Genomic DNA, 27,239 nt, shown 5'->3' on the forward strand with positions numbered 1-27,239 from the left:
TATCAAGTAGTTTTCAATCAAACAAAAACATAACTCTGCAAATTGAATTTTTAAGGCTTTAAAAATATTACAGGGTTGGGCTTAGTGGTTAATCCTTGTATAAGATAGAACTGGAGGATTACAGTTCAAACAAGTACAAACAGAATAAATAAATTCAGGTAGAAGGAAGAATTGGCAAATAATTCTATAGTATTCAACCCATAAATGAGTGCCAATGTCTATTTGAGTGTGACATATTAGAGATAATTTTTTTCTTTTGATGTCACCAACTACAGTAAGATAACAACACTATCTTATCAAACACATGAAAGTATTGCTTACGACGGTCCTCTGGTAATTCCTCCTTCATGACGGAACGTAGCTTTTTAATATTCCCTTCCAGCCACCTACTCATGTTTTCGATGCTTTCATCCCTCTCCTTCAGTTTCTTTATTAGAGTTGTTAGTTCTTGCAAGATCTCTTCACCATTACGCCCCGAGTCCTTAAAGAAAAGGCATTTGGAAAAATTATATTAGTGAGGTAAGCCAGGCCCAAAGAAACATAGGTCCCATGGTTTCCCTTATTTGTGGTAAATAGTATATGATTGGGACAAGCTGAAAAGGTCAAAAGCTATGTACATATGATCATATAAGTTAAGCAAAACAAACCTCAAGGTAGGGACACAAGTGGTTTTTTCTTTCTTGCTATTGTTTTTAACATATTTATAATGTACTATGTGATTTTTTTTGTTGTTTCTTTTGTATGTTCTTCCCCCACAGTACAACCCCTGTTTTCACTGTTTTTGATTCTGGTGTCCTGCATCTTGTATATACCTTTTTCTAATTTGGGGAGGGGAAGGGAAATAGCAAAACCCCGAAATAAGGATACAGGATGACCCATTGTAACAATGAGATGTACAAGACACTATGTTGAAAACAAACTTTACAACTTGAATGGGGGGAGGGAGGAGTTAGGGAGGTGGGGAGGGAAGGGATGGATGCTAAGGGGAAAACAAAAGAGGTAACGATGCTCCATAGGAAATGTATTCATTATCTTACTCATGTAACTGTAACCCCTCTGTACAGTATTTTTACAAATAAAAATCATTAAAAAAAGAAAAAAAAAGCCATTGGAGGTGGAGGTGTATCAGTCGCAACAAAATATGCATTCTGAAAACAAAAGTAATGTGAAATAAGTATGTGTATACAGCCAGTTTGCAAAGTTCTGTAAAAGTGCCCCCCCCCCCAAAATGGATTATTAAAGGTCAAGATTGAGTAGAATTCCCACTGACATTGCCTTTTTTATGTGTATCTATGTGTGTGTGCTAGAAAACAGGGTCTTGGCACTGTCCCTGAGCCTCTTTGTGCTCAAGGCTAGCACTCTACCACTTGAGCCACAGGCTCACTTCTAGTTTTGAGTGGTTAATTGGAGATGAGTCTCATGGGGACTTTTCTGCCTGGGCTGACTTCAAACTCTGATCCTCAGATCTCAGCCTCCTGAGTAGCTAGGATTTCAGGCGTGAGCCACTAGTGCCCAGCTTTTATTTATTTATCTATCTATTTATTTATTTAGCTCAATGCTAGCACTCTACCACTGGAACCACAGTTCCAGTTCCAGCTAATTGGAGTCTCATGGATTCTCATGCTTGGGTTGGCCTTGAACCAACATCTTCAGTTCTCAGTCACCTAAGGATTATAGGTATGAGCCACAGCACCCAGCTCTGACTTTGACTTTTTAACTGTATACAGTTGGGGGTGAGGTGGTAGAAAAAGCCGGATCACCCTCAAAACAGAACAGAACTGCAAAGGAGCTAAAGTTTAAGATAAGCAACCTTAGAACCAAATGAGATCTGCCTTTTACGTTCTTAAGTTTATTGATTGGGTCTTGGAAAAGTTACTTAGACTCGGCTGCCACAGCTTCATTTTCAGAAGGAATTCTGAAGATGTCTTAAGGGCTACAAAAGGATTGTATGAACACTAGTACTTAAAACTTAGTACATAGGCAGAGCCTGGCTTGAAATCCTAGGCTACCTAACTGTAGTGAAGAGCCTGGTACTGGCTGGTGAAACATGATGATAGACTGCATTTAGGACTGACTACTTTGTCCAAAAACAATAATGTGTTTAAGCTTGCAAGGAGAGAGAGAAAAAAGATGAGAGGGGGATGGGAGACTGGCAGGCGAACCCCCCCCCCACATGCACACACATACACAAAGGCAGAGAAACTCCCAAATTAGAAGTATAAGACAGTTTCCTAAAAAATTAAGATTTCATTGGCACAATGAAAATTTTGAACTATGATAGTCATAAAGGTACTGTCAACCTCCTGCAGTCCTGGATTCTTTTTCAGTTTTGGTCAGTCTTGGGGTTTGAAATGTGGGCCTGGCCACTGTCCCTCAACTCAAGGCGAGCACTCTACCACTTGAGCCACAGCACCACTTCTGGTTTTCTGGTGCTTTATTGGAGATAAGAGTCTCACGGACTTTTCCTGCCCAGACTGCCTTTGAGCCATGATCCTCAGACCTCAGCCTCCTGAGTAGGTAGGATTACAGGCATGAGCCACCGGTGCCTGGCTAGTACTGGATTCTTGTCCAAATATGTACACTCCCCCCCCCCACTCACCTTAACTGTGGCCTGAAATTCTGCCCACAAATCTGTGTATCTTGCTAAAAGATTTAAAAAAATAATAGTTAGTGAAACAATTTGAACATTTTTGTAAAACTAGCTTTAGTTTTCTTATAGAAATACTTACCAGTACTTATACAATTTAATGGGTTTCTCTTCATACATATGTGTATATATATGCAATATATATTAAAGAACATATATATGACATATATATATATATGTATATATATTCGCCTCCTCATTGTCCTAGCATGATCTTTTTTGCACTGGTTGGTTTTTTTGTTTTTGTTTCTGTCGGTCCTGGGGCTTGAACTCTGGGACTGGGCACTATCCCTCAGCTCTTCATCTCAAGGCTAGTGCTCTACCACTTGAGCCACAGCGCCACTTTGTAAATAAGAGTTTCACAGACTTTCCTGCCTGGCCTGGCTTTGAACCGAGATCCTCAGATCTTAGCCTCTTGAGTAGCTAGGGTTACAGGCGTGAGCCACCAGCGCCAGGTTTGCACTGATTGCTTTTGAGATAGGGTCTTATTTTTTGCTTAGGTGTGACTGGACTGTGATTCTCCAGTTTTCTGCTTCCTGTCATAGTTGGGACACGAGGGCATTACCCAAACCAGCTATTTGCTGAGAAAAGTTCTTGTGTGAATTTTTTGCCCAGGCTGATCTTGAGCTTCAGTCCTGATCTTGGCATGACCCACCATGTCTGGCTAAAATCTTAAACATTTTGCTGAGTCAAAAAGCCAAGCACAAAAGGGCACACTTTTTTTTTTCCTTTCACTTAATTTCTAGTGTTGAAAGCACAAAAGTGGATTCTAGAAAGTGGAGGAGAATTGAGAGATCAACCCTAAGGAGACATAAGGGAACATTTGTAATGATAAAAATGTGCTATGTCTTGCTATGGTGGTAGTGGTTGAACAGTTGATAATATTCATTGACCTTCAAACCAGGGCATTTTACTCTATGCAAATTGATAAAGCCGATCTAATGGGTCCATAAGACATTATTCACCTTGCTGAGCTAACAGCTGCCAAGACAGGTCATTGGAACTTTGCCCAAGGAATTCTCTTTCTTTCTTGTAGTTATCTGCTTCATTCCACAAGTAGGCGATATGCTGTAAAAGAGAGGTTTTTTGTTGCTTTTAGGAGTCTGGTTACTGTGTGTTTTAAATAGGCATGTAGTCATTTAATGAACCCCGAGCCTAGACTTACTTTCCTGGTGCTACCAAGTGCTCTAGATGAAGGGGCAAATGGCCAATATCCTTATCAAGCTTCTATGGAAGGAGAAAGACAGAGGATATTCTGAATGTAAACTGATACCGTAAGAATTTGAAGAGGTGTGCTGTCTGAAAGCATGAAGTCCCAAACAAAAATATTGCCGGGCACCGGTGGCTCACGCCTGTAATCCTAGCTACTCAGGAGGCTGAGATCTGAGGATCACAGATCAAAGCCAACCCAGGCAGGAAAGTCCATGAGACTCGTATCTCCAAGAAACCACTAGAAAACCGGGAGTGGTGCTGTGGCTCAAGCAATAGAGCACTTGCCTTGAGCTGAAGAGCTGAGGGATAGCGCCCAAGCCCAGAGTTCAAGCCCCACGACTGACCAAAAAAAAAAAAAAAAATTCCTGCGCCAAAATGTACAAATGGAAATTTGAATTATTTTAATAAATAATAATTATCAGAAGAGAGTCTATTGGAATACTTTCACAAGCGGATAAAATTCCTTCTAAGTTTGTTCCAAGGGCTAGAAAAAGAAGATGTGTTTCACGTGTGAGGCTCTGAGAGTTAGGCTGTTTGGAGCACCATTGCTCTTTCAAAGAATATTAGGACTTATTAAGCCATGTATGTATGCATGTATGTATGTATATATGAATGTTTGTGTATATATATTTTTGTGCCAGTACTGGGACTTGAACTCAGGGCTTCACACTCTTCCTTAGCTTTTTTTGCTCAAGGCTAGCACTCTTCCACTGAAGCCTTGCCTCTAATTTAGCTTTTTGCTGATTAATTGGAAATAAGAGTCTTATAGACTTTCCTACTTGCTCTGGCTTTGAATTGCTATCCTTGGATCTCAACCTCCTGAGTAGCTAGAATTATATGCACGTGCCATCTGTGCTTTGCCTATTTTGCTATTTTAATACTATCAAAACCCCCCAAGAGATTGGTAGGATAGCTATTGACATTTTACAGGAGGGAAAAATATCACCCATATAAGTGAAGAGAATTAGCCAGTGACTATGCCAATTCTTTTTAGACTTATTGCTGCAGTGCTTACTGTTTTATCTAACATCAAAACATTTTAAAATCATATAAAGTCTTAGTTTCTTCTTCTGTAAAAGGAATGTAACATTCCCTAGTTTATCAGAGTATTGTGAATATCCAACAGACTTAATACATGCTAACTAAGCTTTGTTACTCTTGGGAGTACACTGATACAGATTCTGACCTTCAGATCATTTTACTTAACTGAAAAGTTATTTTATTAAAAAAAGTTCATTTACTTTAAACTTTCAGTTTACAAAGAAGTTACATTTTTTCCTATAAGGAATTACTACTATTTCAAGAAGACAAAAATTGGAGACATTAAGTATGTGCCCAAAGTGAGTGTTAGCAGCGGGTGGTAGAATCTAATTCAGGCCTTTCAAGCTGGGATATATTATACAAACTTTTGTTATTACTGGTTTTTTTGTCACACAACATGAAATGTACAAATTATGCATTTTAAAGACATATAATACAGATTATTCTTTTTTTATTGTGAAAATACCGTACAGAGGGGCTATAATTACATGGGCAAGGTAATGAGTACATTTTTCTTTTTCTTGTTTTCTTTTTTTGGGTCTGGTCGTGGGGCCTGAACTCTGGGCCTGTCCCTCAACTCTTCAGCTCAAGGCTAGTGCTCTACTGCTTGAGCCACAGTGCCACTTCCGGCTTTTTTCTTTTTGCTTATGTGGTGCCGAGGAATCGAACCCAGGGCCTCATGCATGCAAGGCAAGCGCTCTACCACTGAGCCACCTTCCCAGCCCCCATGAGTACATTTCTTATCAAGCCTTGTTGACTCCTCCTTTGGGGTGGGAGACATATTATATATTCGTTGCAATTTATATGTACACTAGCTCTGAGCATTAAAATCAGTGGCATATCTAATTATTGAACATAAATTATTAAAATGATGGATCTTATATAATATGCAAACCTTAATCTTTTGAGATCTAAACCCAAAAACTTAAAATCTGTACGTTGAGACTAATTTTAGGGGCTTGATGAACCAATTTTTTTTTGCTGTAAAATGATCAGTATGATACAGACAGCTTTAATTTTTTTTTAAATAGGTAGAAAACTTAGAACAGGTACTTCTTCAAGGAGATGGTTCAAGTGACCAGCAATATATAAATATTCATCAATTATTGGGGAAAGGCAAATTAGTGGGGTACCACTGTGTGCACACCAGAATGGCTGAATTGAAGCGGCATGTTGGTAAGAAGATGGAGTTCCCAGTGACCTTATGTACTGAGGAGAGGAAGGGCAATTGGTGTGACGCCTTCAGAAGACTGCAAATATGTTAAGATGAACCCTATAACCTAGCAATTCCACTTGAGATAACTAATAGAAATGTGTTTGTGTGTTTATGTATGCTCATCAAAATTTTATGCTAAGCATGGCGATACTGCCAAAAGTTAGAAACTCTCCAAATATCTAAGGACAGGAGAGGTGGGTTTAAACAAAGTGAAGTAGAGTCATACAGTGAAATACTTACAGAACTAAGAATAATGGACTGACTACACTCAAGAATAAGCTCATCAACACAAGATTGCACAAAGGATTACACACTGTATTCTATAGTTTGTATGCCTACATTGTTCCAAAGCAGGCAAAGTTAGTCAATACAGCAGCACTGTGCCACTTGACAGAAAAGCATGAGAGACTCCAGCTCCAAAAACAGTAACCAGCTAAAAGCAAAGCTGGAGATGTGGCTCAAGTGGTAGAGCACCAGCTGAGCAAGTAAATTAAGCAAGCAAGCTCAGTGAGAGGGAAGCTTGAATTCAAGTCCCAGTACTGAAAAAAAAGTTTACCTGAAGAGATATTTTTTTCTCTTCTAGTGTTGCTGATCTAAGCAACCAATCAAAACCATTATAGAAAATGAGATTTTGATAAACTTACTTTTTTAATTTTTTCGTTTTCAGTAGTCAAAAGGTTTACTTTATCATCATTTGTCTGGATTTCAATTTCTAACTTCCTTAGACATTCATAATGACTTTTGATTTTCCTGCTTTCTTCTTCTCGTGTGGCTTTTAATTCTGTTTTCACTTTCTCCTACTCAAACATAAAAAGCACAATTATCTCACAGATGATAGGCAGAGCAGGAGTCTTCATTAAGTCCTGAGCCACACAGCTTACCCCATGTCTCCCTCTCTTACAAAAACTCACAAACCTTAAAGCTGACTTATTCAAATGATTCATGGACTTCCCAAAGTTAAGTAAAATAGATATTGAGATACTCACTATATGGAATATACTTGAATATAATGACAACTGGTTGGCAAAACTTGGGGATGAGAAGGGATTTACTGAGACTTTTAAGGAGGATTTAAGATTTCTTGAAGAAAAAAAAATCACTTTATGGAGTTTAAGAACTTCCCTAGGGGCTGGGAAGGTGGCTCAGTGGTAGAGCACTTGCTTTGCATGCATGAAGTCCTGGGTTCGATTCCTCAGCACCACATAAGCAAAAAGAAAAAAGCCAGAAGTAGCACTGTGGCTCAAGTGGTAGAGTGCTAGCCTTGAGCTGAAGAGCTGAAGGCCCAGAGTTCAGGCCCCACGACCGGACCCAAAACAAACAAACAAAAAAAACAAAACTTCTCTACTTTTTTCTCTGTTGAATTCTCCATTCAATTCTTGGTTATGACACTTTTAAACCACACCTCCTGATTCATTGTATAATTACCATCTTTTAAATTCATCAATGGATTAAACCATTGACTAGGCTAGAACCTTCATGGTCAAATGTTCTTTGGAACTGTCCTCACAGACATATCCAGAGCCGTGCTTTACTAATCTCCCAGGCATCTCTCTTTCCAATCAAGTTAACAAGATTAACTGAGAGAGAGAGAGAGAGAGACAGAGAGAGAGACAGAGACAGAGAGAGACAGAGAAAGAAAGAGACAGAGATAGAGACAGAGAGACAGAGAGAGACAGAGAGAGAGACAGAGACAGAGACAGAGACAGAGAGACAGAGAGAGACAGAGAGAGACAGAGACAGAAAGAGCAGAGACAGAGAGAGATTGTTACTTCCAAAGACTCTGGAACCAACTTTGTATGATCCTCAGCATTTTGTTAAGTACAGAGGAATATACATATGAGTATATGTACATATATGAATATATGCATATCTATATGACTATATAGTTATTTTTAAGGGTCAGGGGATGTCACACATCTCAGCTTCATGGGAGACAGATATGGGAGAATCTAGGTTCAAAACCAGCCCAAGGAAAAGCTAGTGAGATTTTATGATGGTGCACAACAACAATCCAAATAGGTAGGAGGTGGATATAGAAAGATCCATGTCTGACACTGGATAAAAGTATATAATACAATCTGAAAAATTATCCCCACAAGGGCTGGAGATATAATGCGAGTGGCAGAGTGCTTGCAAGCCAAGGAAGGTCCTGAGTTCAAAACCACAGCACTGTGACACACACAAAAAAAGTAAAACAAAAAAGCCAAAGTTGTTGGTATCAGGTATTTCAAATAGTATATATTTCCATTTTTAATAACTAACTTCACATACATAGCTTATCACTATTGATTAGATATTTTATTTTTATTTTTATTTTGTCAGTCATGGGGCTTGAACTCTGGGCCTGGGTGCTGTCCCTCAGCTCTTCAGCTCAAGGTTAGCACTCTACCATGTGAGCCACAGCACCACTTCCAGTTTTCTGGTGGTTTATTGGAGATAAGAGTCTCACAAACTTTCTGCCTGGGCTGGCTTTGAACTGCAATCCTCAGATCTCAGCCTCCTGAGTAGCTAGGATTACAGGCATCTGCCACCGGCGCCTGGCCGATTATATATTTGAAAAGATTATAAATACTGCTTTAACTGCTCCTATTGCAGCTACCCCTATCACAATCTCTGTCCACTCATCCTGAAGTGAAGGTATAGCTCTGGCCTTGAGTGGAAAAGCTAAGGGAGAGCTTGAGATGCTGACTTCAAGCCCCAGTATCAGCACAAGAAAGAAAAGAAGGAAGAGAGAAAGAAGGCAGGAGAAGGGAAGGAAGGAAGGAAGGAAGGAAGGAAGGAAGGAAGGAAGGAAGGAAGGGAGGGAGGGAGGGAGGAAGGGAGGGAGGGAGAAAGGAAGGGAGGAAAGAAAGAAGTAGCAAGCCCAATCTAATCACTACCTTATAAAGAAATTAAAATCTCTTAAAAAATGACAACTAAGGCCTCTTGAATTGTTTCCCCACTATTGTATTTACGTGTGAGTTTGTTCTAGATCTCTCTCCCTCCCTTGCTCCCTCCCTTTTTCTTTGAAGATCCATCCTAATTCCCAACTTAATTGAAATAAGAGGCAACCTAGGAGATGAGTATCATCCAATAATGATTGTGTCTGTGAGGTGAGTTCCAAAGATGATTAGATCATGAGGGCTCTGACCTAATCTTTGGTTTAATGCATAGATAGATTCAAAATTTGAATAGATTATTGAAAGTATAAAACTATGGATAGTGGGAAGAAGTCAGTTTCTGTGGGTTTGCGTTTGAAGAGTACATCTTGGCTCTGGCCTTTTCCTGTTAACTATTCTTTGCTTCCAGGCTGCTATAAGGTGAGCAGCTTTCCTCACTGTGCCTTCTTTAGAATGGTTCTGCTTTTCCAAAGGCCTATAAACAAAGGAGCCTGGCCAACCACCGGAAACTTCTGAAACCATGATCCAAAATAATCTTTCTTTCCTTAAGTTGATTTTCTTGAGTACTTGGCCAGCAATGGAAAAACTGACACACTCTCTAATACTCATATATTTATATATAAGATATACATGTATATAATAATACATGATAATAAATTGATTTATAATATATATGTACACACCTATGTACACAGCTACACATGTGCATATACATGTGATTAAAATTTAAAGCTTTAACAGAGAATGATTTTAATAATAATTGTGAATTTTGTGAAAACTTCAATGGTGCCAGGTAAATAGTACTATCTGTAAACACCAATTTTGCAATGAAGAAAGAAGAAAAGAACAAGACACCAGGTGTGGTAGTACACACATGTAATCCCAGCAGTTGTTGAAACAGAGGCAGGAGGATTGTGACTTCAAGGCCAGGCTGAGCTACATGTAACAGAAATTTTTCTCAAAAAACCACGGGTTAGGAATTCCATTCAGTAGTAGAATACTTGTCTACTATGGGCAACACTTTGGGTTGGATCCCCAGTCCTTAACAAGGGGAGGAGCAGAAGGAGGAGGAAGAATGCACTAATCATCCTTTACCATGTTTTTAAAGTATCTTGCAATGTCCTTTGTAAACTGATAAATGTTGTTCTTCAATAAAGCAGCCTCCTGCTGTTGTGCTATTAGAAATAGAAAAAGAACTGTCCACAAAGTTGCTTAGGTTAATAAACAAAGACATATACTTAGTTTTAAATGCCAAATACGGTTACAAACTATCATTTCTAGTACTATTGTTGTTACTATTATAAAAATCCAAAAGAGTATTACTATATTTAAAAAAAAATCAAATCTCCCCAGTGCTACTTCTACTATTATGTCCGCTTGGACTCAACTATGTTTCTTCTTCTACTTAGCTTCTACTTAGCTCAATTTTCTTAAAATATATGCTTTTATGGTTATTTCTTAATAAGTTTAAGAATTTTTCATTTAATTCCTTTCTTGGGGGGGTCGGTCATGGGACTTGAACTCTGGGCCTGGGCGCTGTTCTTTAAAACTCTTCAGCTCAAGGCTAGCACTCTACCACTTGAGCCACAGTGCCACTTCTGGTTTTTTGGTGGCTTATTGGAGATAAGAGTCTCATGGACTTTTCCTGCCTGGGCTGGCTTTGAACTGCAATCCTCAGTTCTCAGCCTCCTGAGTAGCAAGGACTACAGGTGTAAGCCACCGGCACCTGGCTATCATTTAATTCTTAATATAATAAAGGAGGACTTAAGCTTGCATACTCCCATCCACGCCCCATACCCATTCCCCAAATGCTACATTTCCTCCTTCTCACTCTCCTATAAAAGCAATCTTTGCTTAAACAAATCTTAAAGCGCTTAGCCCATACGATGTTGCGAGGGGTTAGTCACAGATGAGCCAAATGACACAGCATGATAGCGGTTCTCTCTCTAAGCGTCGCGGGCCAATCATGGCGATGAAGGCCGAGTGCTGAAGGGCGAAAGTCTCGTGCAGGGCATCATCCACTTCGAGCAGCAGGCAAATGGGCCAGTTGTGGTACAGGGGACCATTACAGGATTGATTGAAGGCCAGCATGGATTCCATGTCTATCAGTTTGGAGATAATACACAAGGTTGTACCAGTGCAGGTCCTCACTTTAATCCTCTATCCAAAAATCACAGTGGGCCAGAAGATCAAGAAAGACATGTTGGAGATCTGGGCAATGTGACTGCTGACAAAGACAGTACAACCAAAGTGTCCATCGAAGACTCATTGACCTCACTCTCAGGAGAGTATTCCATCATTGGCCGCACTATGGTGGTCCATGAATAAGCAGATGACTTGGGCAGAGGTGGAAATGATGAGAGTAAAAAGACAGGAAATGCTGGAAGTCGTCTGGCTTGTGGTGTAATTGGGATCACCCAGTAAACATGCTCTACCATGTGGTTGTCTGAGTCCCAGTAACCCGTTTGTTACCTTGCTAGCTTTAGGAATTTAACCCTATAAACATTAAACTCTGTAATCTTAAAAGTGTAATTGTGTTGACCTGAAAAAAATGGCTTAAGAACTTGTAATGAGAACTGATTTGGAAGATTTGTATTGTTTTATAAAACAATTAAAATGCGTTTGATACCTGTATTTGCCAGATTACTCATATATGGGTATTAAGCTGTTTGAATTTCATTTTCATTGAAGCCTCTAAATAAACACTATATGTGTCACTTAAAAAAAGTTTCTCAGTATCCTATGTACACGTGATTAATTTATACCAAAGTCAATGACAGGATTATGAAATCCTTTTGAATATGGCTTCTCTCTGTGATGATTTGGGTAAATGTATCCCCAGAGTTCATATGTTATCATCTTAGTCCCCAGAGTGCTGTTATGGGGAGAAAGCAGAATGTTTAGTAGGTAGGGCCTCCTGGCGTATCCCTGCTTCATGGAGGGGCTGCCCTAGACCCTTAAGGGACCCTGGCCTCTTTGCTTCCTGGTCCTGAGGTAAGCAGTTTGCTCCAGGGCACATTCAGTGCCATCAATATGCAAGCCCACCAAACAGGTGTAAAGCCAATGATTTGCTTAGTAGACTGGAACCTTCAAAACTGGAAGCCAAGCGAAACCTTTCTTTTTTTAAAAATCAAATTAATCATCTCTGGGATTTTATTATAGTGATGAAAAGCTGTCCAACACATCCATGTTGCCAAACCTACAAGTTTTGATGGCTAGGTGTGCTTTCCTGTGTAGTGACCAGGAAGTGATTGGCGGTTTTTGAGAATGGAATCCTCGAGTGTCAGTATCTGATGTGGAGTTCTTCTCTGAACTGTTCCATGTCCTTGGAGGAAGAATCCAACAGTCTCCACTTTGGGGACTTTCTGCTTTCAAAGACTATTTAAAATTAAGAAGTTGTTATGGTGTCATCTTTTTCTCCACGCTTGGCAAAGATAGAAACAATTCTTACCTGCTACCTGTGGAGACATTCTCAGTTTCATCTTCTGCTGTTATTTTTTTCTTTTAATAAAATCTTCTGTTCAAGCCCCACGACCGACAAAAAGAAAAAAAATCTTCTACCTCTTACCATGCAATTGTCATGACAGGCTGTAGGTTTGATGAAGTAGGGCAGTGGAAATGGCCTCTGGTGCTTCATATATTCCTGCCCTCCAGTGGTATTAGGTGCCCTGCACTTCGGAACCAATTGCTTTGCCAGCAGTGAGGAGGAGTCACTCAGCTACTTCACCAAGAGAGGAATTTCACAGGAGGTCTGACCACTGTTTCTAAAGTCATCCAGCCAATCTTTCGTGCCATGACTTATCTAGGCCAGCCATGCCACTGTTTGGCAATTGGGTAGCTAGATCTTCTTCTTTTCTTTTTAACTGATGCTACTATTGGGGGATTGGATTCAGGGCCTGAGTACTGTTCCTTAGCTTTCTTGCTCAAGGCTCATACTCTACCACTTGAGCCACAGCTCCACTTTCTGCTTTCTGCTAGATAATTGGAGATAAGAGTCTTAGACTTTACTGGCTGGGCTGTCTTCAAACCATGATTCTCAGATCTTATCCTTCCATGTAATTAGGACTACAAGCATGAGGCACCCATGCTTGGTGAGATAAAATTATTTTACACACATTTTGTGATGCTTCATCAGGGAGAAAAGAAATATCGGTGTATTTTATTACATTTCACTAAAAGCCTAAACATTGTGCTCCATGTAAACTGAGCCAAGCCTCATAATCTATTGTCTGTAAGACTAGCAACTGGCTAGAGCACTACCCCTCCCTGGTGAAGCATGACCTTTCGTGTCTTTTTTATTCATTACAGGAGACTCAGTACCTGCAACGTACTGCTTACTTTTATACTCACAATGATTCTATCTACATACTCCATCTAGACCAAAGGGAGAAGGGGAAAGGCAGTAAACTAGGTATGCATTGTGAGTCTGACTAAAACTAACAGACCAAGAAAGTCTACCCAAGTTTGCTAAATGAAAACTGAGAAGTATCAAATCACCTGATACATGGGAATCAGATTGAAAACCCCAACACTTATTATTGTAACATCCATATATTCTTAAAAATAATCCAAGATTCTTGGCAATAATCACAATTCATTTGTGATTATATTTATATTTGTGATTATATTTTAGGTGATTATTGTTTTTTATTTTTTCAGGTAAACTTTGTGACACAGCTTATATTAATTCCTAGATTCATGTTTGTCCTTGCTAGCTGGTTATTGCTACCCAGTAGGTGGTCGTGGTCTTTGTTCCCATTTCTAGTGCTTTTGGTGGTGGAAGGTTGGGGGAGTGTAGAAAGAGACTGTGGGATGGCAGATGTTTATGGGCTTCTAGGCTCTGGGCCTCCATGAGATACAGAAGTAGGCTCAGGACCTAGCAGGGAACTCAATTTTGAATCAGGAAACCAAGGTAGCTGCTGCTATCTTCAATGGCAGAGGGAGGGTAGGAGGTAACCCAGGACAGTGAAGGTAACCCAGCCACTACCCCTACTTGAAGGATTGACCCCCCCCACCCTATTGTTCCAGGAAAAACCCCAGGTATGTGTGAACATGCTTTTGATTTCTTCCATCATCATTCTGGAAGACAGTAAGTTCTAAAAGTGTTCCTGCTCTGAGACCTGCATAGACTTCCTGGATATGGTTCTTTCTCCTCAGATCTCAAATCTGTATGGTGGTTCTGGACCTTGGATGTTGGGTTAGATAACCATATCTATTTTTTTTTAAGAAAGTAACCATTTTGTGTTAAGTCCATACACAGTTATGCTATGCAATGAAATACAAAAGATGTATACATGCAGATGTATTTTGAATCACCCAAGATCCTAAATCTGAGATAAGACTTACTAATCTCTGTCATAGGAACTGGCTAGTGAAAAATATCTGAGACTTACCTACTTGATAAATTATTAAAGTTGTAGTCAGAAAAGAGATAAAATTTCAAACTTGCAATAATAACAAAAATAGTCTCCACATGGTGGCAGACACAGGAGCTACCTATAGTAAGTATAGACAACATAATATAGTGAACTAGTAGTTCTTATTTTTAAAGAATGTTTAAACGAGAAAAGGAAATTGTAGTATGGAAAAGAAAAGATTAGTAGATAGGGAAAAACTTGGAAAATAGAGGTTAAAGGTATTGGGAAAAGTTGAATGAATTTCACCACTGGCCTTTCTAGTGGAAGACAATCTAGGGTGGAGAGTAATGTTTCATACATACATTGAAGAATGGCGTAGGCATCTTTTAACTTTTGAGATGTTTTTCCATACTCTTCTTCTGCTGTATGAAGTTGTGGGAGCCTAACAATTAGTTCCTCTTCTTTTTGTTTGTAAACCAGTTCTTCCTGAACAATTAAATCCTTGAAAGAAAATAAGGCTAATTGAGAAGTGTAATTTTGGAAATTTTACAGGATTCAGGGGGGAAAAAAGTAAATTCTTCCAAAGGGAGAGTCCTGCCTTCTATCCTGAAGTGAAAAAGAGGGTATCTAGGCATTTACTAAATAGTTATTATCTCTGACAATCTATAAAGACATTGGATTCAACTGCCTTTCCCATGTGTTCTGTATCTGTACTAGTTAGTATATTTCTGTTGTTACCATGTATATCACCAAAATATACTTGAAAAAAATTTCCTTTGTTGATTGTATTTTATTTTTTTTTAAAAAGGGGGAGCATCAAAAACAGAATATACAGGCAACACACTAATGGCTCACACCTGTAATCCTGCTACTCAGGAGGCTGAAATTTGAGGATCATAGTTTGAAGCCAGCCTGGGCAAGAAAGTCTGTGAGACTCTTATCTCCAATTAACTAGAAGCTGTACTTCCAAAAACTGGAAGTGGAGCTGTGGCTCAAAGTGGTAGAGCCTTGAGCAAAACAGCTCAGGGACAATACCCAGGCCCTGAGTTCAAGCCCCATGACAATGCCTCCCCTCCTCTCCACTCCCCCCTCCCCCCGCTTTCCCCCGGTTCCAACAAACCCAGTATATACCAGTTCTAAGACATTTGGATATAAATAAAATATGGAGAGAGGTAGGAATAATTTGCTATCACATTAAAAATAAATGAGTCAAAAGTTTGCAAAGTAGAACACAACAGTTCTTGTCTACTTATGCAAACTTGTTTCATTTAGCTTTAAATAGAACAATTCTTGGACCTCTTTTAAAAAAAAAATTAAGAGGGCTGGGAAGGTGGCTCAGTGGTAGAGCGCTTGCCTTGCATGCATGAGGCCCTTGGTTCCATTCCTCAGCACCATATAAGCAGAAAAAGCCGGAAGTGGTGCTGTGGCTCAAGTGGTAGAGCACTAGCCTTGAGCTGAAGAGCTGAGGGACAGCGCCCAGCCCCAGAGTTCAAGCCCCACAACCGACAACAACAACAACAAAAGTCATAGGACTAGATATTCCTAGAACACTATAACCATCCTCCTGGTTCTGCTCTACTCATGATTGCTTCACCCCGCCCTCCCCTCCCCCTCCATGTCCCAGACGGGAGCGCTGCGGGGAGGCCCCCCCCCGCCCCCCCCCCCCCCCCCCCCGCCCTACCCCACCCCAGCCTTTCAAGGTGTGTCCTTATCTTGAAAAGGTACAAATGTTTGCTGTGTTTTGCAGACTTGTGATCTTTGGGCCACTGGGCACTTCCATTGCCAATACCTTCCCCAGAATTCACACCTTACTTCACGCCTGGTTGGCATATGGAAGTTTTCAAGTCACTAGAATACCCTGCTTTAAAGAAGGATTTCTGAGATGTACTTTACTAGTCTCCTCGCCTCCTCCTCACTCTCTCCGATTTTCCCACACTTTCTGTACAGTGCCACTGCTCCCAAGGCAGATGCTGGCAGCACTTCTGCATAATTTGAAGTATGTGATTTTTTTTTTCCCCATTGGGGGGAAAATACTTCTCTTCACGTTCTTTCTTTTACTTTTCTTCACTCTTTTCTCTTGTTCCTCTTTATTTTACATGGAATTACTTAGGATAGCATGCGATATTATTTTATCTTGCTTGCCCCCCACAGTCATTCAGCATTACACTTAGATGCAATACAAAAATTACCTCATACATGTTTAACTCTTTTAATAACCTTTTCTGTTTGCGAACAAATTTGTGCTTCTCATCTTTTAACGTTATTGAAAGTCTTTCTATCTCAGCCACAAATTCTTCGATTTCTTCTTGTCTCTGTGTGGTCTAATTAGAGAGAAGAAAAAAAGAAATGGATCATTTCTCTTGTAAGTGTTCAGCTTTGTATTTTTCAGCATTCAGGCAAATTGATGCCTATGACTTTTCAGCTTATGTGATTTGTCAGTAACTTCTGAAAAGATTATTTTTCCCTCTGTATATTAAGTTCTTCACCATATATTATCTACAAACAAATGACATGCGATGTGGGAGGCTTTGGGATGGTTGGTGGGCAAAGAGTAAATGTATGAGTACTGAATTGTATTTCCTCTCGTGCATTTATTTTAAGATTATTTCCTTTCTTTGTGTGTATGTGATGGTACCAGCCCTTGAGCTAAGGGTCTCATACTCTCACTCATCATTTTTACTCTATTGTGTTCTACTGCTTGAGATCCACTTCTGCCTTTTTTGTTCTTTCTTTCTTTTCTTTTTCTTTCCTTCTTTCTTTCTTTCTTCCTTTCTGTCCTTCCTTTCTTCCCCCCTTCCTTCCTTCCTTTCTTTCTTTCTTTTCTTTCTCCTTCCTTCCTTCTTTCCTAACTTCCTCCCTCTCTCCCTTCTTTCTTTCTTTCTCCTTTCTTTCTTTCTTTCTCTCTTTCTCCTTCCTTCCTTCCTTCTTTCCTAACTTCTTCTCTCCCTTCCTCCCTCCCTCCTTTCTTTCTTTCTCTTTCTGTTTTTCTGCCTTTCTCTCTTTCTTTTTCTCTTTCTCTCTCTTTCTCTCTCCTCTCTATCTTTCTCCCTTCCTTCCTTCCTTCCTTCCTTCCTTCCTTCCTTCCTTCCTTCCTTCCTTCCTTCCTTCCTTCCTTCCTTCCTTTCTTCCTTTCTTTCTTTCCTTTCTTTCCTTCCTTCCTTCCGTCCTTCCTTCCTTCTTTCTTTCACTGGTTAATTTAACTGGAGAGTCCTTTTTTTAGGGGGGGGGTCCAATTGTGGGGCCTGAACTCTGGACCTGGGCGTTGTCCTTCAGCTCTTTAGCTCAAGGCTAGGGCTCTACCACTTGAGCCACAGCGCTACTTTCAGCTTTTTTCATTTTGCTTATGTGGTGCTGAGGAATCGAACCCAGGGCCACAGGCATGCAAGGCAAGCGCTCTACCACTGAGCTATCTTCCCAGCCTTAACTGTAGAGTCTTACAGAATTTTTTGCCCAGGCTAGCCAGTTTTGAACTGTGATTCCCAGACTCCCTATCCTAAATAGCTAGGATTATGCAATTCTAGGTCTGAACCACCAATCTCCTGGTTTTGGACACATTGCTTAGAAAGGAAAATAATTCACTCTAACCTTGAAGTCAGCAGAAAGAAGACCTCTTAATATAAGGAATTAATTAACTTTTGAAAGGAAAGGACTGATGTGCAACGTAGGGAACTATGTTAATTCTAAGCACCTTTAGTTCCCTTACCTCTTCCAATAAGTCAATTCGTTTCAGTTCTGCCTCCTCAATTTGCTGTGCAATATCTTTTAGCTCTCCCTTGAGACCAGTCAGCCAACGTTGATGCCTTTTTCTTGAACACGCTATTTTCCACTGATTTATAACACTAGAGATCAGACCAAAAATAATTACCACAAGCACAGAAATTTACCCAAGAAGATGAAGGAATTTCAAACAAAAGACATTCTACTTTGATTTTTCAGAAACAACTTGGATCATTAACAATGCAGATCCCCCCACATCACTGAAATAATAAGAGGAAACATTGGCTTCCTCAGTACTCTCTCTGAAAGTTTCTCCCCAATGAGAAATGTTTGCCTTATGTCCAAGACAACAGCAGACAGACAACACTAAACAGCTCAAGGCCTTTCATTGAAGGAACATGGCAATGAGCACGCTGAGGGGCATGTGGAGAAGCAAGAAGCATAGGCAGAAATAGCAAGGGGACGCTCCAAATTGCCCAAAGTGCTAAGAAGAGATTTCAAATTCTGGGCTTCTCAATTTTATCTATCACACATAAAAAAGCTACCTATTTGGTGGATGGTAAAACTGTGCAACTGGAGCCTTGTAGATCATGAGGTTAATGTCAGTGGCAACCACAAAAACATTACAGTAAAATACAGCTAAATATTAGCCAGTGGCTGCTGGATACACTTGATCTAAATACTTTCCATGGATCTTCAGCACCTTATTATGGTTTATAATGTGGTACAACCACTCCCATCCCTCACTTTACAGGGGTGGGAGCAAAGAGAAGGGATTCAATAAGTGAGTCATGGTCAGAGCTAGCAGGGAAGAACAACCACCAGGGGCCATGTGCAGAGCCTGGGGTCTTAAGCACTCTTCTCTTTTCCCCTATCCATTACCACCATTGCTGGTGGACATGGAAGCCTGAGCAAGCACCAGGCATTGCTCAGTTTCTCTCTCTGATCATTCCACTTAGTTGAAATGGAAAACCGTGGTTCTGCTCAATGTCAAAAAACAAAAATTCAAGCTAACAAACACATATAGATCTAAGAGAACTTAGATGCAACTTAATTCAGGAAAATCATACCCTTGAGTTCTTGATAACACACTATTCATAAACACACACATCTGTCTATCTATCTATCTATCTATCTATGTGTACTTACGATCTCTGACTTTCTCTTTCCAGGTTATCCCCTAGGATTTTTATTTGTTCTCGATATATGTCATTTGTTGCTCTGAAAATAAGAGAAACATCATTAATTTTTCATTTATGCTACTTTATTAATTAGAAACATTTTAAATAAAAGTTAAAGGGACTTAAAATGACAGAAATGTAAAATAGAGGGTCAGCCTTGGGTTAATGCTCAGGCATATTCTGGCCACTGGTCTCCATCATTGAAATGTACCTGTGTCCAAAGTATCATGAGAATTCAGGATCTATCTATTTCTATAATGAAAGGTTGAATGGTAATGACTTATATAGACTATGAAACAAAGGGCCGGTTATTAATATCCTTTGTAGTAACACATTAGACATTGGCATGGGCTTATAGTTATCATGTGTTAAAAATGCACGGAAGGATGAAAATTAAAAACATGAAAGACAAACACCATCTTGGCACCAAGCATGATAACAAGTTACAGTAATCTCAGCTATGTGGGAGATGTTGGTAGGAAGATTGTGGGCTAAAGACAGTCCTGGAAAAATGTAAGACCCTAATGGAAAATAAAGCAAGAAACTTCTGGTGGCATGGCTCAAGTGACCTTCCTAAAAGACCTGAGTTCAAACCCCACAACCTCTACCAAAATAAACCCAAACAAACAAACAAACACATGGACAACAAACAAGTACTGGTGAAGGTCTTCAAGTGCACCGAGTCCTTCTTCCATGTTTTTGATGTCTGCTTTTCTTTGTGATAAGAAGTTTTCTTTCTCAGCAATAAATGCTATTTGTTTCTGGTTTCTGTCATGATTTAAAAAAAAGTTATCTGTTGAAGGTGGAAATGACCTTCCATTTTTTTTTTCTAAAACCTAAGGATTGAACTAAAGTGCTGAGGATCAAATCCAACAACTTATGCATGATGGCAAGAAAGAATCATTTTTAATTCCTCAGGGTGAGAAAACATGCAAACCATGAACAATTTCAAAAGTAATTTGGAAAGTTTAGAATACAAATGATTTATCAAATAAACTAGTAAAAACACCAACACATTTTTGCTAGCAGTAGCTACAACATATAATTTTCATAAAAATGTTGGACATTTCTAAGCCACTGAAAGAACATAAACTGAAATAATAACCACAAAGCAGCAAGACCAATTGTATATACCTCATCTGAGATAAGCGTATAGGTCAGTTCCATCGTGATATTCTGAGCAAGGAGAGTTAGTTACACCAACTTAAGAGTACTGGCTCTATACTTAAAAACAGGGCGACCTTGGATAAGAAACTCTACCTGTGGTTATGTTCCACCACTCATAAAACATCTACACTACCTGACTTACTGTTGTGCATAGACCAATGAGACTTTTTAAAAGTCAAGGCTGGAAGTGACGCTGTGGCTCAAGTGGTACAGCACTAGCCTTTGAGTTGAAGGGCTGAGGGACAGTGCTCAGGCCCAGAGTTCAAGCCCCACAACTAACCAAAAAAAAAAGTCAAGACATATTTGTCTCAACTTGAAAGAGAGAATAATAAGGGCTGGGGAAGTATATGGTAAGAGGCTGTGCATAACAGAGAGTACTGCATTAAAGTGACACACTTTCAAACTGTGATGGACTGAACCATTCCCCTCCTCCAGAATTTACATTTTGAAATCTTAACCGCAAATGTGGAGAGATTCAAGTAGCTTTCACTTTCTACATTTACATGTTTATGTATTTGAATTTAAATATAGAATGCTGGCATTGCTTCACAGTGAGAAAAAAATTAGCTAAATTAAAATTTAGATGATTTGGAATGACAGAAATGACCATCATAAGATTTGTGCCCATAATAAACACAGGGTCTTTGAGAAGGTCAGGATGGTGGGGTCTTCACGATGGGAATAATGTCCTTGTAAGAAATGATACAGGAAAATCATCCCTTCCTTCCTCTTTAACTAGAAAACAGCCATATATAAGCTGGTAGGAGGGAATCCTGGCCTCTGCATGTTTAAGCAAACCAGTGGATGGCATTTTGTTATGGTAGCTTATGTTGACTAAGACAAAAGCCCATGAGGATAGCTTATCATCAGTACATCTTATGATCCCAAATGACAACTTAGTATTCATCTGGGAGAGGTCTTTGTGTGAAGAATTCTAACACTATCACTCTCAGTACTCCATGCAATTGGACAAAATCAACACAAGGATTGTAACAATCCTTTGTAGCTTAAATACTATAGCAACGAACATAAGTTTAGCTAAGGGTAAGTAGGCCTAGCTACCAAAATTACACTTCTGTGAGATTAGCTTTGAGTGTAAGAATAACTATCGTATAATTGAATGCTGATATTCATAAAGAAAACATTGGTGAATATCCACTACTTTCTAGACAATGTATGAGGTCCTAAGTGTACAAAGGGGTAAGATAGCGTGACTTCTCTGATTTGTTTGCAGTCCAGGGGACAAAGAGTTTGGTACTCACCTTTAATCAGTTGTAGTGTTTGTAGTGTGGAAAGAAAGTAGACAAGTTGAGATGAAAAATGACAAAATGGGAAAAAAAATTTGAGAGGCAAGCCAAAACAAAGACATGAAGGAGCAAAATGCAGTTGGAAAAAATACAGCTGGAAAGCAGTATAGATATGTTTGGGAAGTGAAATGAACAAACCTGGATGACTAAATGGAGTCAGATAGGTAGTGAAAGGTAAGTGATTCCTTAAGAGAAATTTCTAAATCTCTGTGTCAATAACTAAATCCTTCTCTAAAAAAAAGAAAATATACATGTTGAGCTATTTTTTTTTTTTTTTTGGGTCGTGGGGCTTGAACCCTGGGCTTGAGCGCTATCCCTCAGCTCTTCAGCTCAAGGCGAGCGCTCTACCACTTGAGCCACAGCGCCACTTCGGGTATTCTAGTGGTTTATTGGAGATAAGAGTCTCACGGACTTTCCTTGCCCAGGCTGGCTTTGAACCGTGATCCTCAGATCTGTCTCCTGAGTAGCTAGGATTACAGGTGTGAGCCACTGGCACCCGGCTCTATGTTGAGCTATTTTTAATGAAGGCAGATATCATATTTTCTCTGGCTAGACCCACAAAATAAAAACACAACTATTCTCTCAAAAAACTGATAAGTCTTTGTTTTTTAAAAATAGATTTGGCACTATAAGCCCAAATTAGAAGCATGTTTACTTATTGCTGGGTAAAGAACATTTCATTGTGGTTAGTAGGTTTTAAAACTAGGATGAGTTTAGTGGGGAACCAGCAGTTGGACAGCAAGTACAACACCCCATTAACTATGACACATTGACTAATGTAGGGATCATGGGTACAAACATACTCTTCATAGAGCTTCTTGTATTGCATAAAAGCTTTTTCCTCATCACTTAAGAAAATCTTATGTTGTCTGGAAACAGTAAACATATTCCCACGTAGATTTGTGTTCTCAACTTGGACTTGCTGCAGGTTTATTAGCACCTAGAGAAAAAACAAGAGTTGTCTGAGAGGTTTGTTCATGGTTCAATAGAGGAACGGTACATCAAGCAACTTCCAGTGACTAACACAGGTCACCTGCCCAAATATGCTGTAAATGCCTAGTGACTTGATTCTGATGTAAAAATGTCAGTTATGTATTTGGACCCTGTCCAATAAGTGATGTAAAATGTATAGACATGTGACCCCAGCACGGGTGATGCATGCCTCTGATCCTAGCTACTCAGGAGGCAGAGATCTGATGACCGCAATTTTGAAACAAGACAGACAAATCCATGCAATTTTTATTTCCAATCAATCAGCAAAAAACCAGAAGCAGAGGTATGGCTCAAGTGATAGAATTCAACACCTGAGCAGAAAGCTAAAAGACAGAACCCAGGCTCTGAATTCATGCCCCACGATACTTTCTGTCCTCTTTCTCTCCCTCTCCCACCCTCTCTCTCTCTCTTTCTCTCTTCCTCTCTCTTTCTGTCTCTCTCTCTCTTACACACAAGAAGCAAAAGACCAATATATTTCTGTTATTCAAATGAATAACAAATTCATCAAAGGTTTTTTTTATATATACACAGATACTATATATTTTCAGAACTTTTCCAGGTGAATATAATATTTAATAATAAAAACATTAGGCTACTCCTACTGAGCCAAAAGAAATGAAAACAGTGTGTGGAAGAAACACCAGCACTCCTGTGTTCACTGAAGCACCTGCCACATGTCTATCAGTGAGTGAGCGGATAATGAAAATGTGGTTTATGCACACAGGGAATACTGTCCAGACTTAGAAAAGAATAAAATCCGATTGCGTGAAACAACATAAATGAGGACATTACGTTAAGTGAAATAATCCAGGCACAGAAATACGAACCTTGCATTGTGTTATTTCTGTGTGGAAGCTTGAGAAGCTGAAGGTGTAGAAGTTGAGAGTGGAAGGGCTGCGGTGGGAAGAGGTAGAAGACAAGGGGAGATATTGGGAAGAAAAGTGAAAGCTCTACCCTTAATAGAATTTAATGTCATCTTTGAACTGGTCTTCAATAAGTCGGGAGAATTCTGATCGATGCCTCAAACAGTCCAGTTTCTAGCCTAGTACAAACAATAAATGGTTCAGGGCCTCCTCCCTTGGTAATCATTACTCACTTGTATCCTTGGCATATGGCTGAGAGCTAATAAGGGAAGGGAAATCTCTCTATATGTGCCCTTCTAAACACAAGAACTATGTCAGCATATAGGTCCTGGACTATTAGATAATTATGAGAGCTGGGGAATGTGGAGCCATTGCCTGAAGGCTGTCGAAGCGTCTACAAAGAAAGGGGGATAAATGGAAAGAAAAACATATTTTGCTCAGAAAACAAAAGGCAAGTTTAAAACTGACCACCCAATGAACCTTGTCTTGTTTGCACGTTCCTTTCAGCCAAAAGGATCAGAATAGGGCTACTAGCTCTAAAGGAAAACTATCTGTATAGCTGAAGGTTCACAGCACCAAAACTAGAAAGAATGCAAGCAATGGAGGTCATTCTTCTGGGTGGGAAGTGCTTGAAGGTCTCTGCTGATTTACAGGCCTGGGTGCAGGCCTCAGATGGAAAGAGATGTTTTGCTTTGTAACAGTGAGGTAAGCACACTTCCTACAGCAAGGGATGAATGAGGGACCAGTGTAGTTGTTAGTATCTGTAATCCCAGATATTCAAGTAGCAGAGATCAAGTAGCAGATATTCAAGTAGCAGAGATTTCCCTTTAAGGCCAACCTTGAGCAAATAAAATTCACACCCCCCCCACCCCGCATCTCAAAAATATGCTGGACATCATAGCATGTCTACAAGTTCATGATCTCATATCAGCCCAGGTGAAATTATAAGACTGTAACTGAAAGATAATTAAAGCAAAAAAGGGCTGGAAGTATGGACCAAGTGGCAGGACATTTGCTTAGCAAGCACTAGCAGGGCTCTTGAGTTTAAATCTGAGTACTGCCCTCTCACCCTGCCCCCACCCCCACAATGTGCTCTTCAGTGAGATTCTTTCATGTAACAACTGAAATTCCCAACAAAGCTTGCAATAGATCCCAAGATGTTTGTGATTACATTTGTTTTAGAAAATATAGTGAAAGAGATGAATTTTATAACCTGATTGACATAGTATAAGACAGAGATAGAGGATATAGACAAAAGGTATGATGTTACAATGCTAGGACTAGGGAAGTTAAATTTGCAAATGTAATTTGTGTGTGTGTGTGTGTGTGTGTGTGTGTGTGTGAGAGAGAGAGATGACAAGAGCATTTCTTCTTCAATGCCAGGAGTAAAGTTCAGTTATCACTGGTATGTCTGTGTATTTGTGCATGTACATAAACAAATGGGACTATATCACAGTAGGTTTTATAATGCAATCATCACTCAATAATATACTGCAAACATGACTAATATTTATTCAAGTCTCTTTTGTTGGATTTTAATTGTATTACTCAGGTGCTGGTGGCTCACAACTATAATCCTAGCTACTCAGGTGGATCAAAGTTCAAAGCTGGCCTGGAAGGAAAGTCTTTGAGAGTCTTATCTCGAATTAGCCAGTAAAAGCTGGAAGTGGAACTGTGGCTCACATGGTAAAGCCCTCAGCCTTGAGTGGAAAAGCTATAAGACAGCACTCAGGTTCTGAGTTCAAGACTCAGGTACAAAATCATATTCCTCCTACTCCAGTTTTCATTATTCTAATAGAAGATTGGTGAATAAGTCTTGGCTTAGACTCAATTACTTCATTATAATAAAATATTTTTAAACTGAGTTCAAAAAGTCTAGAAAATGCAAAAAATCTAGAGCTAAAAACAAAACATTAAAAAAATTAAAAGAGAAAGAAAACAAACTCAGAAGAACAAAGAAGAAAAATAAAACAAAATGTACTTTCCTTAGAGCTAACCCTGACTGAAATACTTTTTAATAAACACTAATTTTAATAAATATGGAACAGTTTGCTATACTTTACCTACAAAATAGCAAGATCATAGTTTCTGTAAATAATTTACACAAAATATCCATTAATAACAGATATTGCTAGTGTAAAATTATCACACTTCACAGACAATTTCTATTCACATGGACAGCCTTTGCTATTTCACATATTTAAAATACATTGGGAGGAGATAAAATATTTCAATCCATTTTTTGTTGACAATCATAATTATTAGTCAGCTTTAAAATTGTACGTTTCTCACACATATTTAAAATATTAACTAAGAACAAAATATAACCATAATCTGAAAGCTATCACTGCTGTCTTCTTACCTCTTTTATCTTTTTTATATATTCACCTTTTTCATTAGTAGTTGTAGTGTCTATTTGTTCCTTGTGTTTTGCAAAAAATTTCCTATGAACAAAGGAAATCAACAGAGTCACATTAGGACATGATTTTCAGCAAAGAAAAATTTACTTATAGCATCTGAAAGTTCCAGCCTATATTTACTAGGAAGAACTTTCTTTTACTCTTTTGAGTTAGTAAATTGATGTTTTATTTATTCATTCATTCAAAAATCAATTGTCAAACACCTAGACTCTGCCAGACCTGTTGTAGGTATTAGGGATAGAGTATATGCAAAATCCACAGCTCTCATGGAAATTGCATTCTAGTGGAGTCGTTATAATAGACACAAGGAATCAAAGAATCAATAATATATTTCAGAAAGTGTTAGATGTTCCAAAGAACACGGAGTAGGGTACCGAAGACTAAGGTCTTGAGAATAAGAATGCTCCTCCGGACAAGTAGTTAGGGACAGCTGGTGGGTAAAGCTGAGTGGTAAGGAGCCAGCCATGAACAGATCAGAAGGAAGAAGAGACAGCAAAGGAGAAAACCCAGAGGCAGGCTAAATCTGGCAATATTTATTAAATTTTATTATTTTTATGCTGATCGTGGGGCCCTGTCCCTGAGCTTTTGTGCTCAAGGGTAAGCTTGCTGTATTTAAGGAAAAGATTTCATAAGGTTGAAGGGATAAAGACTTGAAAATAAGATAAGAGTTCAAGGGAAGACTTTTTTAAGGCACAAGAGCAACAAAAAATGGATTCTGATCTTATAGAAGTGAGTCTGGTTACTTTGTGGAGAAAGATAACAGCGAGGGAGAACAAACTGTGGTAAGGCTACAGTTGTAGTCAGATTAAGGATGTAGTGATCACAGGCAGCATTAAGTGCAGTCTAGATATAGATCAAGGATGAGGGTAACAAGATGAGCCTCTGGATTTGTAACTGCAATGGGGTAGGGCTAGGTAAAGGGGAAAGCAGAAGTAGTGAATGACTCTTAGGCTTTTTTAGTTTGGATACAGAGGTCAATGGTGGTGTTACATTAAATGACCTGGAATGTCAATGAGAAGAGCTGTTTCAGGGTTGTAGAACATTAAAAACTCTGTTTAAGATCAATTATGGTATATACATATATATAATATGTATAAATAAGTAATGTTTATACCCAGTATCATAAGATTTCACAAGTAGGAAAGCTTAATTAGTACCAAAATTGAAAATAGGTGACAGGTTGTTTCCCAAGGTTTGGCAGAGGCGGGCTTTGCTATGTGTCCTCCAAGAAGAAAACTG

The 27,239-nt window shown here is 39.2% G+C and overlaps 1 protein-coding gene across 1 annotated transcript in view; it reads right to left on the bottom strand.

Moving 5' to 3' along the window:
• Positions 1–262: 262 nt before the first annotated feature.
• Positions 263–27,239, bottom strand: part of Ccdc175 (coiled-coil domain containing 175) — a 52,859-nt gene continuing 25,882 nt past the window's right edge. The window contains exons 8-20 of the mRNA XM_042682515.1: positions 25,943–26,024; positions 22,528–22,664; positions 19,908–20,018; positions 19,219–19,290; positions 18,056–18,191; positions 16,542–16,673; positions 14,715–14,853; positions 10,957–11,097; positions 10,091–10,170; positions 6,761–6,913; positions 3,613–3,715; positions 2,600–2,643; positions 263–481 (exon numbers count right to left, since the gene is read on the bottom strand). Of these exons, the coding sequence (XP_042538449.1) occupies positions 263–481; positions 2,600–2,643; positions 3,613–3,715; positions 6,761–6,913; positions 10,091–10,170; positions 10,957–11,097; positions 14,715–14,853; positions 16,542–16,673; positions 18,056–18,191; positions 19,219–19,290; positions 19,908–20,018; positions 22,528–22,664; positions 25,943–26,024 (1,549 nt within the window). The remainder of the gene's footprint in view (positions 482–2,599; positions 2,644–3,612; positions 3,716–6,760; positions 6,914–10,090; positions 10,171–10,956; positions 11,098–14,714; positions 14,854–16,541; positions 16,674–18,055; positions 18,192–19,218; positions 19,291–19,907; positions 20,019–22,527; positions 22,665–25,942; positions 26,025–27,239) is intronic.

The sequence above is a fragment of the Dipodomys spectabilis genome, unplaced genomic scaffold, assembly GCF_019054845.1.
Source record: "Dipodomys spectabilis isolate Male_0828 unplaced genomic scaffold, ASM1905484v1 ptg000073l, whole genome shotgun sequence".
Classification (NCBI taxonomy): domain Eukaryota; kingdom Metazoa; phylum Chordata; class Mammalia; order Rodentia; family Heteromyidae; genus Dipodomys; species Dipodomys spectabilis.